The sequence below is a fragment of the Uloborus diversus genome, chromosome 2, assembly GCF_026930045.1.
Source record: "Uloborus diversus isolate 005 chromosome 2, Udiv.v.3.1, whole genome shotgun sequence".
Classification (NCBI taxonomy): Eukaryota; Metazoa; Arthropoda; class Arachnida; order Araneae; family Uloboridae; genus Uloborus; species Uloborus diversus.
In genome coordinates, this window is record NC_072732.1 from 132,787,977 (window position 1) to 132,800,905 (window position 12,929).

The 12,929-nt window shown below is 35.6% G+C and overlaps 1 protein-coding gene across 2 annotated transcripts in view; it reads left to right on the forward strand.

The window, feature by feature from the left end:
* The window catches only part of LOC129216036 (receptor-type tyrosine-protein phosphatase mu-like), a 79,216-nt gene that overhangs the window by 41,571 nt on the left and 24,716 nt on the right, over window positions 1–12,929 (forward strand). For both annotated transcript variants that reach the window (XM_054850182.1, XM_054850181.1), the window contains exons 9-14: window positions 1,556–1,716; window positions 4,601–4,736; window positions 5,068–5,217; window positions 7,810–7,909; window positions 9,546–9,613; window positions 11,239–11,373. In XM_054850182.1, coding sequence (XP_054706157.1) covers window positions 1,556–1,716; window positions 4,601–4,736; window positions 5,068–5,217; window positions 7,810–7,909; window positions 9,546–9,613; window positions 11,239–11,373 — 750 coding nt within the window. The remainder of the gene's footprint in view (window positions 1–1,555; window positions 1,717–4,600; window positions 4,737–5,067; window positions 5,218–7,809; window positions 7,910–9,545; window positions 9,614–11,238; window positions 11,374–12,929) is intronic.

The following is a 12,929-nucleotide window of genomic DNA, read 5'->3' on the forward strand; positions in this document are numbered from 1 at the left end:
AAGATGGCAACAGTTAAAGTTTAAATCATCGCGATTTTCTGGTTATTTTCCAACAGTTAAAATCACGCGAAATACGCAGACAACAGTCTATTACGATTTATCTTTCTTATTCGCAACATCAATGAAGTGTAGGGGGCGCTGCAGCCACTGTCTAATGGAGGATGAAAAAGGTAACACAAACACATGCCGTAACTTATAACTTATTTGACGCTTAGTGAATGAAAGTAATTTTTCATCGTGTTTGTGGGAAGCTTTCTTTTCTATTCTTCTGAAATTACATTTCACCACAAACTGTCTGAAGCCTGTAATTTACCCAAAAGAAAACACGTGGAATAGAATATTTTACCTTTTTCGGTTGTATTGTTAGTCACCGTAAGGTAGCGTATTCGAGCTGTGGAGTTGGCGAATTGTTGCAATTATAAAGCTATTTTTATTAAAAAAAAAAAAAAAATCAGCACCCCAAGGAGCGTTTGGCGCCAAAACTGAACCAACTCCTATTTACATATGGATTCATTTATTCCAAATTTCATCCAGAACGTATTATTACTTCTTGAGATATGACACTCGCAATGGAAAAAAAAGGGCGTTCGATTGCGCCACCCCCTTTTCAGCTGTTGACGCGAAAATAGAATCAGTTCTTATACCCTCTAAGGGCTACTTGTCGATAAATTTTTATTTGATTCCGTTCATTATTTCTTGAGATACACCAGTCACAATTGACGACAAAAACCATTCTATAGCTCAACCCCCGTTTCAGCTATTGACACCAAAATTGAATCAGCACCTGTACTTGTTAAGGGCAACATATTGAACAAATTTTGTTTTGCTTCCTGGGGTAGCAGGCACGCATAACTCAAAAAAAAAAAAGTCCCATTACTCCACCCTCCTTGGAGGAATTCGCGCCAAAAGCCAATGGGCACAAGTTCACATAGGGGCACATATGTGTTCCAAATTTCGTTCGATTTCATGCGGTAGTTTTTTCTGTAGAGCGGCCACAAAAAACTGGTCACACACACACGTGACACACACACACTCATACGGACACACACACACAGACAGACAGGCATTTTCCAAAAATGGTCGAAATGGACTCATCACACCTCAAAACGTTCATATCCGTCAAAATTCGAAAATTTGCACGAATCCAATGCTTTTCTTCTATATATTGGATATAGAAGAAAGTAAAAAACGTATAATTGATAAAAACGTATAAACGGTGCTTCACTGGAATAACTGTAAGGTGAATTAAAGGTTGTCACTGCCAAATCATTTGAAAAATAGTGTTTAATAAGTAGGTGTTATTTAGTAATTACCATTAGACAACGACCGACGCGACGTCTGAAACAACATCAACTAAAAGCTTTTCATTATTGTTATTATTATTTGCAATGAAGATTTCTCATGCTACCAGTAATTTTCAGTCAAATGTTTTTTGCCTAATATAACAAAACCATGCTTAGAGGGGAAAAAATAGATTTCAAGTCTGGACAGTTAACTTCTTGCTACTCATCCGACACAAACATCCCGAATAATCATATTTTGTTTGTTGTTTTAGGTTGGCGTGTCTGGTCACCGCATCATCCGGCAGTATCACTACACTTTGTGGCCCGATCACGGAGTCCCCAAGTATCCTATGGCTTTGATATATATGCTGGAGGACATGAAGGACTCTCAAAAGTCACAGCAAAAGTCAACGCCTTGGGTTCTTCATTGCAGGTGAAAATGGTCATAAGTTATATTCCGTGTGTAGAAGATAGTAAATACATACAAAACAATGAAATCGAAGCTAAATCTTACTAAGGGTGCATTCGGAAACAAGGATCGGTCGCCTCGGTGCCACCGCAAGCGTTTCCGAACGCTTGCGGTGGCACCGGTGACGTTACTTAACCGCATTCGGAAACGCTCCGGTCGTTTTTTGGCGGTGGACTTGGTAGCAACCTGTCGTACCGCTGTCTGGAAGCGGTTAAGGCCCCTATAGGGGAGGAGTCGACGTATCCGCCATTTTGGAGCAAACTTGATCCAGTGCTTCGTAGCGATAACATTGCTGCTGATGTTTACATTTCTTTAGCATGCGTTAAATTGAGTCAAATGGATGGTTGTTCGGCTGTAAATTGTGCAAACAGCTCCAGAAAAGGATTTCAGCTCTTCAGATTCACAGCAGATGCAGAAAGAAAAAGTAAATGGGTAATTAATAGCCCGCGAAGTGACTGGCAGCTTAGAAACGACGGCTGCTGTTTCCAAACTTTCGTCAAATTTTCACCTTCGCTCGATGACTCTCTCGTTCCCTGTTTGGCGAATGATTGCCAATAAAGGTAGCTTTCTCTGTTGTATGCTTGCTCCAATATGGCGGAAGCGTCGGCCTCTCCAGTTATAGGGGTTCTAGAAGTGGTTAGCGAGGTCACAAACGTCACAAAGTCTGTGTTGGCCAATCCAGTCGTGCTTCATGTTTTGATCGCAACGCACGTGACTTTCCCCATCACGAAAGTTATTCTTTGATTGGAGCGTCGTTTGCTGCTGAACTAGAACTACCGCGGTGTAACCACGAGAGTTCGGAAACACAGCTGTTCCACAAGCTTTCTAGCGAAATTCCAAATACGTCATAACCACACCGGGCTAACCACGCGGTGTTACCGATGGATCATTTCCGAACACAGCCTAAGCTAGAAAATCGCTCGTCAAGGTATGACGGGAGAAAATTGCTTCTACATTTGAACAAAGCCATTGCATATTTTGTGACATTTTGATAATTGACATTTTAACTCTCACTCCAGTGGATTAACCCTAAACTCCAGTCGATAGCGTTCCTAATTAACCACTTTTTCGTTTTTTCTTTATTCTCTTAAAATGACAGTCTTATCAGTAAAACAGTTAAGATACCGGATCCAGTTCAGCCTCGTGAAAAAAGTAGTTCCCAGTGTTTTAAACATTACCAAAAAATATTGTCAAATTATCATGGCGTGGAGCGAGTTTCATTGCTGATGACGTCAAGAGCGTTATGCGATCATTCGCTATTATGTATATGAGTATTATTAAAATCTAATCATGGTGTTGGAGGGTATTTCAACAGTTCCTCACGAACTACAGCGGTCTAGGTGCGCTGTTTTTTTCGAATAGCTGAAATGTTGAGCTTATTTTAAGCTGCTCTAAGGAATCGAGAAATTACAAAAGGAGTGAGTATCGTTGTAAAGAGAACAAAACACGGTGCAAAAGATTTTCGATACTGAAACTGTGCTGAACTTTTTAGGGCCTTGCGGGACAGATGGCTCGATGATCGCTTGTAGCTCAGTGACTCCCTTACTACCTTTCCGTAGAAGTCTATAGTTTAAAACTTAGCTTGGAAGATAAATCGCGACCCGACGGGAAAACTGACAAAATTCCAAATTTTGTTAAATTGTGCTAAATATTGATTAAAAACCTAAATATAATGTTCTTTCTTGCCGTAAAATTCGCACAAATTTTGCCGACACTCCTGATGCGTGGTGGCGTAAACACATTATAATCAGTAGTGACACATCATTTACATTCCATAGTTTAGAAAAAATTTCGAACCTCAAGTATGCATTATTAATTTATACAACAAAAACCAACCATTAACCCCTTCCCTATCACTCCCGTAAATATGCCGGGCTGGGGTTTCGATGTTCATTTCCCATGCCCGTGATATTGCCGTGCTGGGATGTGCAATATTAACGTGACGAAACGATTAAAATCAATTCATTTTTTTTTTGCCCGGAATACGTTTTATTTCTCTTTTTATACACTAGATGGCAGCACCAGTCAATTTTAAACGTAATTGCGGATTTTAAATGTAATTGCAGAGATGCAGGAGAGAATTTTGGTACTATTGTCCAGATTGTGACGTTGGCATGTGTCTCATGCTCTGAAATTTACCACACAAGAAAAATTTACTTTACTTATACTACATAAAAGATTAATAAAATTCTTTTTTAATGTTTAAACGACGTATTTCTTAAATTTTCGCTGCTTGCTTGGGCTTGCTTGTTGACGTTTCATAAAATTTTAATTTTTTTTTAAATTTCAATCTAAAAAATATTAAAAATGAAAAATTGAATGCACATGTTGTTCATACACTTATTTTTATATAATTTTCTTAAATAAAAAAATAGACACTTTTGTGATCGTTTTCTTGAAAATAATTCGATCGTTAAGGGGTTAAACATGACATAATACACTTTTTACGCTTGCTGTAATATTTACACCACTTAAAATTAGTATAGTGTAAAACTTTGACTTTCTCCAATCCTGATTTTGTTGAGTTGTGTCACTTTCGTTGCAGGATTTCGGTATGTACTGCCTTCCAAAACGTAATGACATTGAACATGATCAAACGCGTCGTTTTCAAAAAAAATTTCATTTGAAATGGAATGATCAAATTTTTTAAGGGATTTTATAACTTTCCGTTTAAGAAGGTATAAATAGGAAGATACAAGAGAACTGCTCATTTTCATATTGTTTTTCAAAATTCTGATTTATAAATTTTGAGCTTGATTTTAAATTTTCAAATAATGTTCATGCTCTTCTTTTACAACTAAACAGATTCTTTTTTTATTGAATTTTATTTTAATCTCTAATACAATAGTGCTGGTGTTGGCCGATCAGGAACAGTTATGCTTCTTGATTCAGCACTGGAGATGTCCAAAGTGGAAGACAAAGTTGATGCCCTTGGACTGCTCTATCAAATGAGGCAGCAAAGAATTAACCTTATTGAGACAGTGGTAAATATCTATATAGATTAAATATTATAGCTTGACCACGGAGAGGTGGCGGATGAACCGGAAGCGGAAACGGACCACTTCATTTCGTAATGTGTAGGACCAGCGAGATTACGTTAGCAGCAAAACCTTTCCTACTTGCGCGTTCTTTGCTAGTGGAATCTTGCCGATCCTACTTATTACAAAATGAAGTGGTCCGTTTCCGCTTCCAGTTCATCCACCATTTTTCCGTGGTTAAGCTTTACCTATTATTCATGACTTCAAAGTAATTTAAATCTCAACTTTTAAGTGGATCCAAAGCTACGTGCTGAACGTGGTTTTTCTTTCAAAACAGGAACAATATGCCTTTGTTCATCGAGCTTTGGTGGATTATCACTTTGGGGATATTTCACGGAAGCCTGCTAGCGAAATGGTGCTGTACTTCAATAAGCTCAGGCAACAGGACCCGGAAACAAAGAAAACGGGTCTTGAAGTGCAGTTTGAGGTAAATATGTAACCAATATTTTTTGAATTATCGTAATAGCATGCATTACAGTACAGATTCGTGTGATAAAACAATATATTTGATCCTGCTAAATTCCACGTTATCTGAATGTTGATTCTCGAGGTAGTTTAAAGATGATCTCATTGTTGGTTTTCGTAGGTTTCCCGTTAAATGAAAAAAAAAAAAACACCACCAAATTTAAAGAGTATTCCGGCATCGGTGCGTTTCTCAGATTAAAAAAAAAAAGGAAAAGAAAGAAAAAAAGTAGAGGTTGGGGCGCGGGATCTTCCTGTTTTGAATTTGGCTCGCAAAAAGTGTGGAGCATCACTGAGTTGTGGGGAGAGGTTCAACGAAAATATCTGGACGGCAAGTTTTGTTACATCATGCTTTGATCGAGACAGCATCACGCTTTTTCTGTGGAGGTGTATTTTTTTTAAACTGCCGCTCAATCGGAATGGGTACTTAAAACTGCCCTGCACGCTCATCTGATTTAGCCCCCTGTGACTATTTCCTCGGAGTTATCGGAAGTCACAGGTTTATAACGATCGTTCACAAATCCTGGAAGACCTGAAGAACCGCATCCAAGCCGAAACTAATACCGTTCGACATTTTCCAAAGAGCTGACCAAAATTTCCGAAATCGACTGAATCAGTGTATTGACAATGAAGAGCAATACGTTACAAGTTATTGTTTTCAAAACAGTGTAAAGCATAATCTCCCATTATGTGTGACAGGAAAAGGACTATAACAAAGAATTTTTAGGTATGTAAATATTTTTATTTCATTTTTAACGAAAGGAAATTCCTGCGCCTCACCCAGTATAACTAGTGAGATCGAAAGGACGAAAGCTTATCTTCGGGAGAAGATTGAGTGGTTTACAACGAAGCACATTTTCAAGTCCTGAATTTTCGTCTGGGGGAGGGGTGTAGAGAGTACCATTTTTCTTCCTCTAAGAAAGTGACGACCAACCTTTTTTCATGCGAAGGCCACTTCTCATATTAAGATGAATCTCGTTGATCAGAACACAAGTAATGTTAAAATATTTTCTTGGGTAAATGGGAAAACTAGGAACATGACAGATAATTACAATCCAAGAATTGTTGTTGATATTATTAAATACTTATTTTATTAATGCAAAGTTTCCTTCAGTTCTTTAGAAGCCAATTTCTGATTATTTGGTTGTAAACTCTCAACAATCGATCTTAATATCGATTAAATATGTTTTTTGACATACTATTTATCGTAAGAACAGGCGTATAGATAAATTTCGCGTGCCCCATATGGCCCTCGGATCTCAGGTTGGGCATCACTGCTCTAGGAAATGAAAAATTCACCGGCTAGTTCTACGTCCACGGAACACATGCACCACATGGTTTACACAAAACGTGCACACAAGAGCCAACTGTGATAAATAAGTTTAAATTTTAAACAGGTCTTAAACTAGATCCTAAGTTTTATAAATATAAAATCTAGTCTGTCTATTTTTGCTAGAACGGATCTCAGACGAGCACTAGAAATAAAGTAACACGTGATGCAAGATACCAGTGCGAGACACGGTCATTTGCCAAGCCGGCTTCAGTCGCCAGTGTCGGACATTGGAAATTAAGTCCTAAGTATGGTTCCACACTGAGATGACTCTTTTTCTTAAGGTTAGAAGATCTATTAGAGTTCGAAAGAGATCTATTTAGTATTTAATAAAAAAAAAAGGAAAAAACATTGGCTCCCATACAACTTTAACTACTTTATAAAAGTGAAAGGCGTCGCCTGTTTCTCCATGTTGATTAAAAAAAAAAAAACCATCGGATGTTACTGTGTTCAATTGGCATGAATTTCAGACTCAAATTTATGCAGCTTTATATGAAACTTCATTTTCAACAATAACTTTCAGGTCCGAGCTGAGGCAGGGGAAAAAACTGTTGCTGTCAATTCCATCATAATGGGGTCGTTTCCGAAATTTTAAAAGTATTTTTTTTTTTGAAAGAACATGCTTTTAAACATAGGATTTGACCATTATTTAAACAAATTGAAAAAGTTTACTATTTTTCAAAACTTGTTTAAATTGATACGCAAACTCAAGTTTATTTTTTACGCTTCTGCGCATGACATCACAATTGATGAATTGCCATGCACTGTTGCCATTAGCGCAGAGTGCAATATTCAATTCACTTCTTTACTCACATGTACTGGCTGTATGGTTGATAGCAAGCGTAGAGTGCAATATTTAATTTGCTTCTGAATTATCATAACCTGGAAACGCAGTAGACAGCAAGCGTAAGCATTCAGCGCAGCAGTGGGGTAGCGCCAAAATACATCACTTGTGTCGTCATAAAGACCATTCCTTGATTAAAAATCGGACATTTAAAAAAATTAATTGAAAAATAACTGTTGGGAAAATAAAAGTATTATCTGGGTCCTACTTTTTTTTTTTTTTACTCATTCTATCAACTTCAGTGACTAAAATAAGTGCTTTTGACTGAAAGAAGCAACCTCATTGGTACATGAATATAACTTTAAATATGAATTAAGAGTTTTTCGTCTATTAGAAGATAAATCTGAAGCTAGTTGTTAATAGAAATGTACGTTTCTTTTAAGGGTTTGAGAAAACTTGAATCAGAAGTTTTCCAACAGAAATGCCTGACAGCTGTTACTCCTAATAATAAAACCAAAAACAGAGATCAGTACATTATTCCACGTAAGTAATCATTGTTTTTTGTTGCATAATGCAGTAACATAGATCTGATTAAAAGCATCCGATTCCCATGTAAAACATAACCTATATTTTTTTCAATTAAAATAATGTTTATTATGAATATCCAATGCAATACGGATCCAGGTGATAAAATTTAAAAAAGGGTTGAATTTTCAGAATCCCCCTTTATCTGCCTGCGGAGGTTTCCCGTTAAATATGATTAAAAAATATTAAAGATGTTTCCAAAATCGGTGCGTAATGGTAGTAATTTAAGCAGAATTTGAGTTTGAAAAAAAGGAATACTCTGCACACACACACACACACACACACACACACACACACACACACACACACACACACACACACACACACACACACACACACACACACACACACAAATGTAACGCTGATGTTTCCAATTTTCCCTTTCAAAAAATTTGCAATAACATTTGATAAAAATCTTTGATGGTGTAGTCTAATTTCATCCATGCAATCAAAAACTCGATTCACATTTTTACAAAAGACTAGATTTATATTCCTTTGGAAGAAATTATTCTTTTTTTTCCAAACACAAAAACAATTTATGTGTATTTTTGTCGTTTGAGTTCTATTCTATAAATACTTATTATTCTCAATTTTCTCTTTATTAGAAGCTTAGATTAATTTTAATTAAATTTGCATCATAAAGTAATTCGTTTACTAAACATAATTATGCAATACACTTTGATTTATGTACGTTTCTGTTTTGCTTTTTGATTGTATGTTATAAAAGCGTACGCAATACTCTGAAGTACACCTGTAAAACCCGTTGCATCTTTTTCTTAGTAATTTTAGTTTAAAGTTCGTCAGATATCCATGTAGAAAGTTTTTAAAAAGATGTGAGCAGATAAAAGACAAAATTAAAATAAAAAACGAAAAAGTAGAGAAAAATAAACAGAAACAATGTTTGTACGTAACGTAACGTTAAGTATTTATAAAAGTTAAAAAGGATAACATGTAAGTTATACTTTATTATGTTAACCAGTCAGTTTTTACGAATATTTCTTGAGTACTATTTTTTTAATGACTACAATTGACAACATCAAACCGAGAATTTCTGCACCCTAATCAGTGTTTGTGAAATAAATTATAAACTACTGCTCCAAAATATTAATTTTCCCGTTCCAAAATGCAAGTTTTCCTGTTTCCGAACTTTTCCTAAATACAAGTTCATAGCATCTGAAACGTTGTTAGTGCCTTTATCGCAGAAAAGATAGTCTAGAAACTATTAAAATAATTGATACTTATCATTAAAGTCGAATAACACAAAGCAAAATTACTTCACTTGTTTTTAACGAAAATGCATCGAGTTTTGCTTCAGTAAAACTGATATCTCACTGATATGTGTGTACTTAAAATATATTTCTATGACCCCCCCCCCCCGCTCCCGTTTCAAATATATCAGAAGCTATGATCACTTAGTACATCATAATAAAACCAGAAAATGCGACAAAAAGTCAAAGAAATAACAGTGTCAATATCTGTTGGTTTAGTTATTATTTATGAAATTTTATGTTATGAAAATTTTGAAGATTTAACAAAGGTAAAACCGTCAAATTATTGTTTCATTTATTTAAGAACATTTATTTGTTTGTTTTAGCGGATGATGGCCGACCTGTTTTGAAAACTAGTCCTCCTTCAAATTATATTAACGCTGTCTATGCTTACGTAAGTATAACTTAAGAACAAAGACTCGGTAAATGGCCGTTCGTTTCTTTTTCTTTCTTTAAAAATTAACGTAGTTTATAAACCATGATATTGTTGCTGATTGTCAAGATTTTTCAGAAAATCTGAAATTAATATGAGGCTTAATCTTATAATTAAATAAAGTTATTTCTAATATTCAATGTTTGGGGACGGTCTTAAAAATAAAATTTAAACTTGTTACGGCAAATAATGGCACAAAAACTGCTTTGATAAACTGAAAATTAGTTGCAAATTTAATCATTAAAACGTTCACTTACGAATTAAGACAAATAAGCTGTAAATTATTTATGTAGTTTAGTAATTTATTACCAAAGCTTTCAGTTGGGAAACATAAGCATCGTAAAATTTCAAAATTACGGAGCTAAAAATTCGTTGAAGGCTACTTAAAAGAAAGCAAAATAAATGAACGTACTCAATTGAAATGAATAGATTTACGCTATTACACAGGTCTACAAGTAAAAAACAGTATAGCGTATTTATCCATTTCTCTCATAGTTTTAAAATTGGTAAGAACGAAAACAATGCTCGAAAAAAAAAAAGGAAAATTTGAATTTTTGGCATCTTAAATTCGAATTATGTTTTTCACAATCACAAGCGTGTGTATGTGTGTGTGTGGGGGGGGGGGGGCAGTTGACGGTGGAGATGCAGAGGGAGGGGGAATAAAAAGGACGGACATCATTCAACAGTTAAATGAAAACCATAATTAATTCGTGATTGGTCAGAAATTCCATCACGTCAATTTTTTTTTTTTTTTTTTTGCTACGTGCAAGGTTTTGTTTGCATTTAACGTAAATTCATTGCTATTTTATAATTTAGTTTTTTTCTTTCATTTAAAGTAACGAACTTAAAAGTATGACTTCTCACTTTAGTTTTATAATTTACATGCTGAACTTTACAATAAATTTTGAAAAAAAAAAAAAATAGTAAATGGTTAAAGAGTGACCATTTACCATGAGACAGTGGTAAGAAATTGAGAATGTTTCAATAAATTTTTGATTCAACAAAATTGAGGATGTTTCAACATGTTATTAGGTACGAGACAGTTTAACTTTCGGCAAAATTCCCTCCTTGGTTCCACCAGAAAAGCTATTATTACCACCACTTCACATTAAATTGGGGTTCATAAGTAGTTTGCTAAATCACTGACAACATAGAGAAATTATTTAAAATATCTTTGCTCCACTACCGCAATTCTCTAAACTGTCTGAAGAATAAGTTAAAAGTAGAAAAGTACCGGAACAGCGTTCCAGCGACAATTACACGCTTGTATATAACCGGGAGCGTAAAATAAGGGGTGAAATATATGTAGGGACGTAGTGGTAAACAATATGGAGGGAAACCCGTAAAAGTCATTTGTGACGGGCCCCAAAATTTCTGTGCACGTGCCTGCCTATGACCCCCTTCAAAATTTGGCTCCATATTATCCGATCATCCTGTATATATACCTATACCTAATCTATAACTATGTCAGAAAGTGCCTTACAGTATGTTTCGGAAAATTATTATTTCAAATTTTAAAAATGTGTATGCATTTATGCTTAAATTGATGTACTGTGTTGTGAACGTATTACCTATTTTCTTTTCAGGATTACGGGAAGCAGAATCAATTCATTGCCACCCAGTATCCATTGCCAAATACTGTCGCCGATTTCTGGCAACTTTTGTGGGACTCAGGCTCATGTGCAATAGCTGTCCTGAATGAAATCAGCAACAAAGATGAGGTTTGACATTGAAACTTTTATGTTGCACTAGCATTCGCGTACCCTGCATTGCTCTGGAAATGGAATTAGCAGAGGTTAACAGTGCTTGGTGCACCTAGTTTCAAAAATCTCCTATAATAATTACTTATTACCTATAATTTTTTCTAATTTTGGGAGGATATCAGGGCCCCTGGACTCCTTATATATATGCCCTTGTCTTTAACCGATTTTTACTTTCTTCTATATCTAATATATAGAAGAAAGTATTGGATTCGTGCAAATTTTCGAATTTCGAATTTTGACGGATTCGAACGTTTTGAGGTGTGCTGAGTCCATTTCGACCATTTTTGGAAAATGTCTGTCTGTCTGTGTGTGTGTATGTGTGTGTGTGTGTGTGTGTGTGTGTCACGTCTGTGTGTGACCAGTTTTTTGTGGCCGCTCTACAGCAAAAACTACCGCATGAAATCGAACGAAAGTTTGTACACATATGTGCCCCTATGTAAACTTGTGCCCATTGGTTTTTGGCGCGAATTCCTCCAAGGGGGGTGGAACAATGGGACGTTTTTTGAGTTACGCGTGCTTACTATTCCTCAGGAAGTAACTGGCGGAATCAATCAAAATTTGGTCCATATGTTGCCATTAACAGGAACAGGTGCTGATTCAATTTTGGTGCCAATAACTCGAACGGGGGTTGAGCTATAGAACGTTTTTTGTCGTCAATTGTGACTGCTGTATCTCAAGAAATAATGAACGGAATGGAAGAAAAATTGATCGGCAAGTAGCCCATAATGGGTATAAGAACTGATTTTATTTTGGTGTCAACAGCTAAAAAGGGGGGTAGCGCAATCGCCTGTTCTTTTTTTCCATTGTGAGTGCCCTATCTCAAGAAGTAATGCTACGTTCTGGTTGAAATTTGGAATATATGTGAATCCATATGTAAACAGGCTTTGGTTCAATTTTGACGCCAATCGCTCCAAGAGGTGTTAATTATTTTTTTTTTCGAATAAAAATATTTTTATTAATGCAACAATAAGAAAGATAAATCGTAATAGATTGTCGTCGGCGTATTTCTCGTGATTTTAATTGTATGGAAATGATAGGAAATATTATCTCAATGATTTAAAATTTTTAACTGTTGCCATCTTGCGTTTGTTAACAAATAAAATATTTGTAATTAATTCAAGCAAGGCTTTTAAAATAATTTTCAATTTTCGCTCTTTGCTTTGCTTTTGCAATAATTCAGACATAGGGATGGTCGTCAAGTTTTTGCATGTGTAATTTTGTTTTTGTTGGGAATATTGCTTCCTCGTCAAGCATGGGGAGGGATCAGAAAAAAAAAAAAAAAAGAAAAATATAGAAGAAAGTTTCGTGATGGCCACAACATACTAGTTATTATTAACACGCTTTTATTAGCTTCACCTGTATGTACGTATCTTGCAATGGAATCTTGCAGCTTAAATTTCGCCCACTTCCTGCGATCGGATTCTTTTGAAATTTGGCACGCGACATCAGACCCGATGACAATGTAATATTCTATAATCAAATTAATTAATTAACTCTTTTAATTGTGAGTTTCC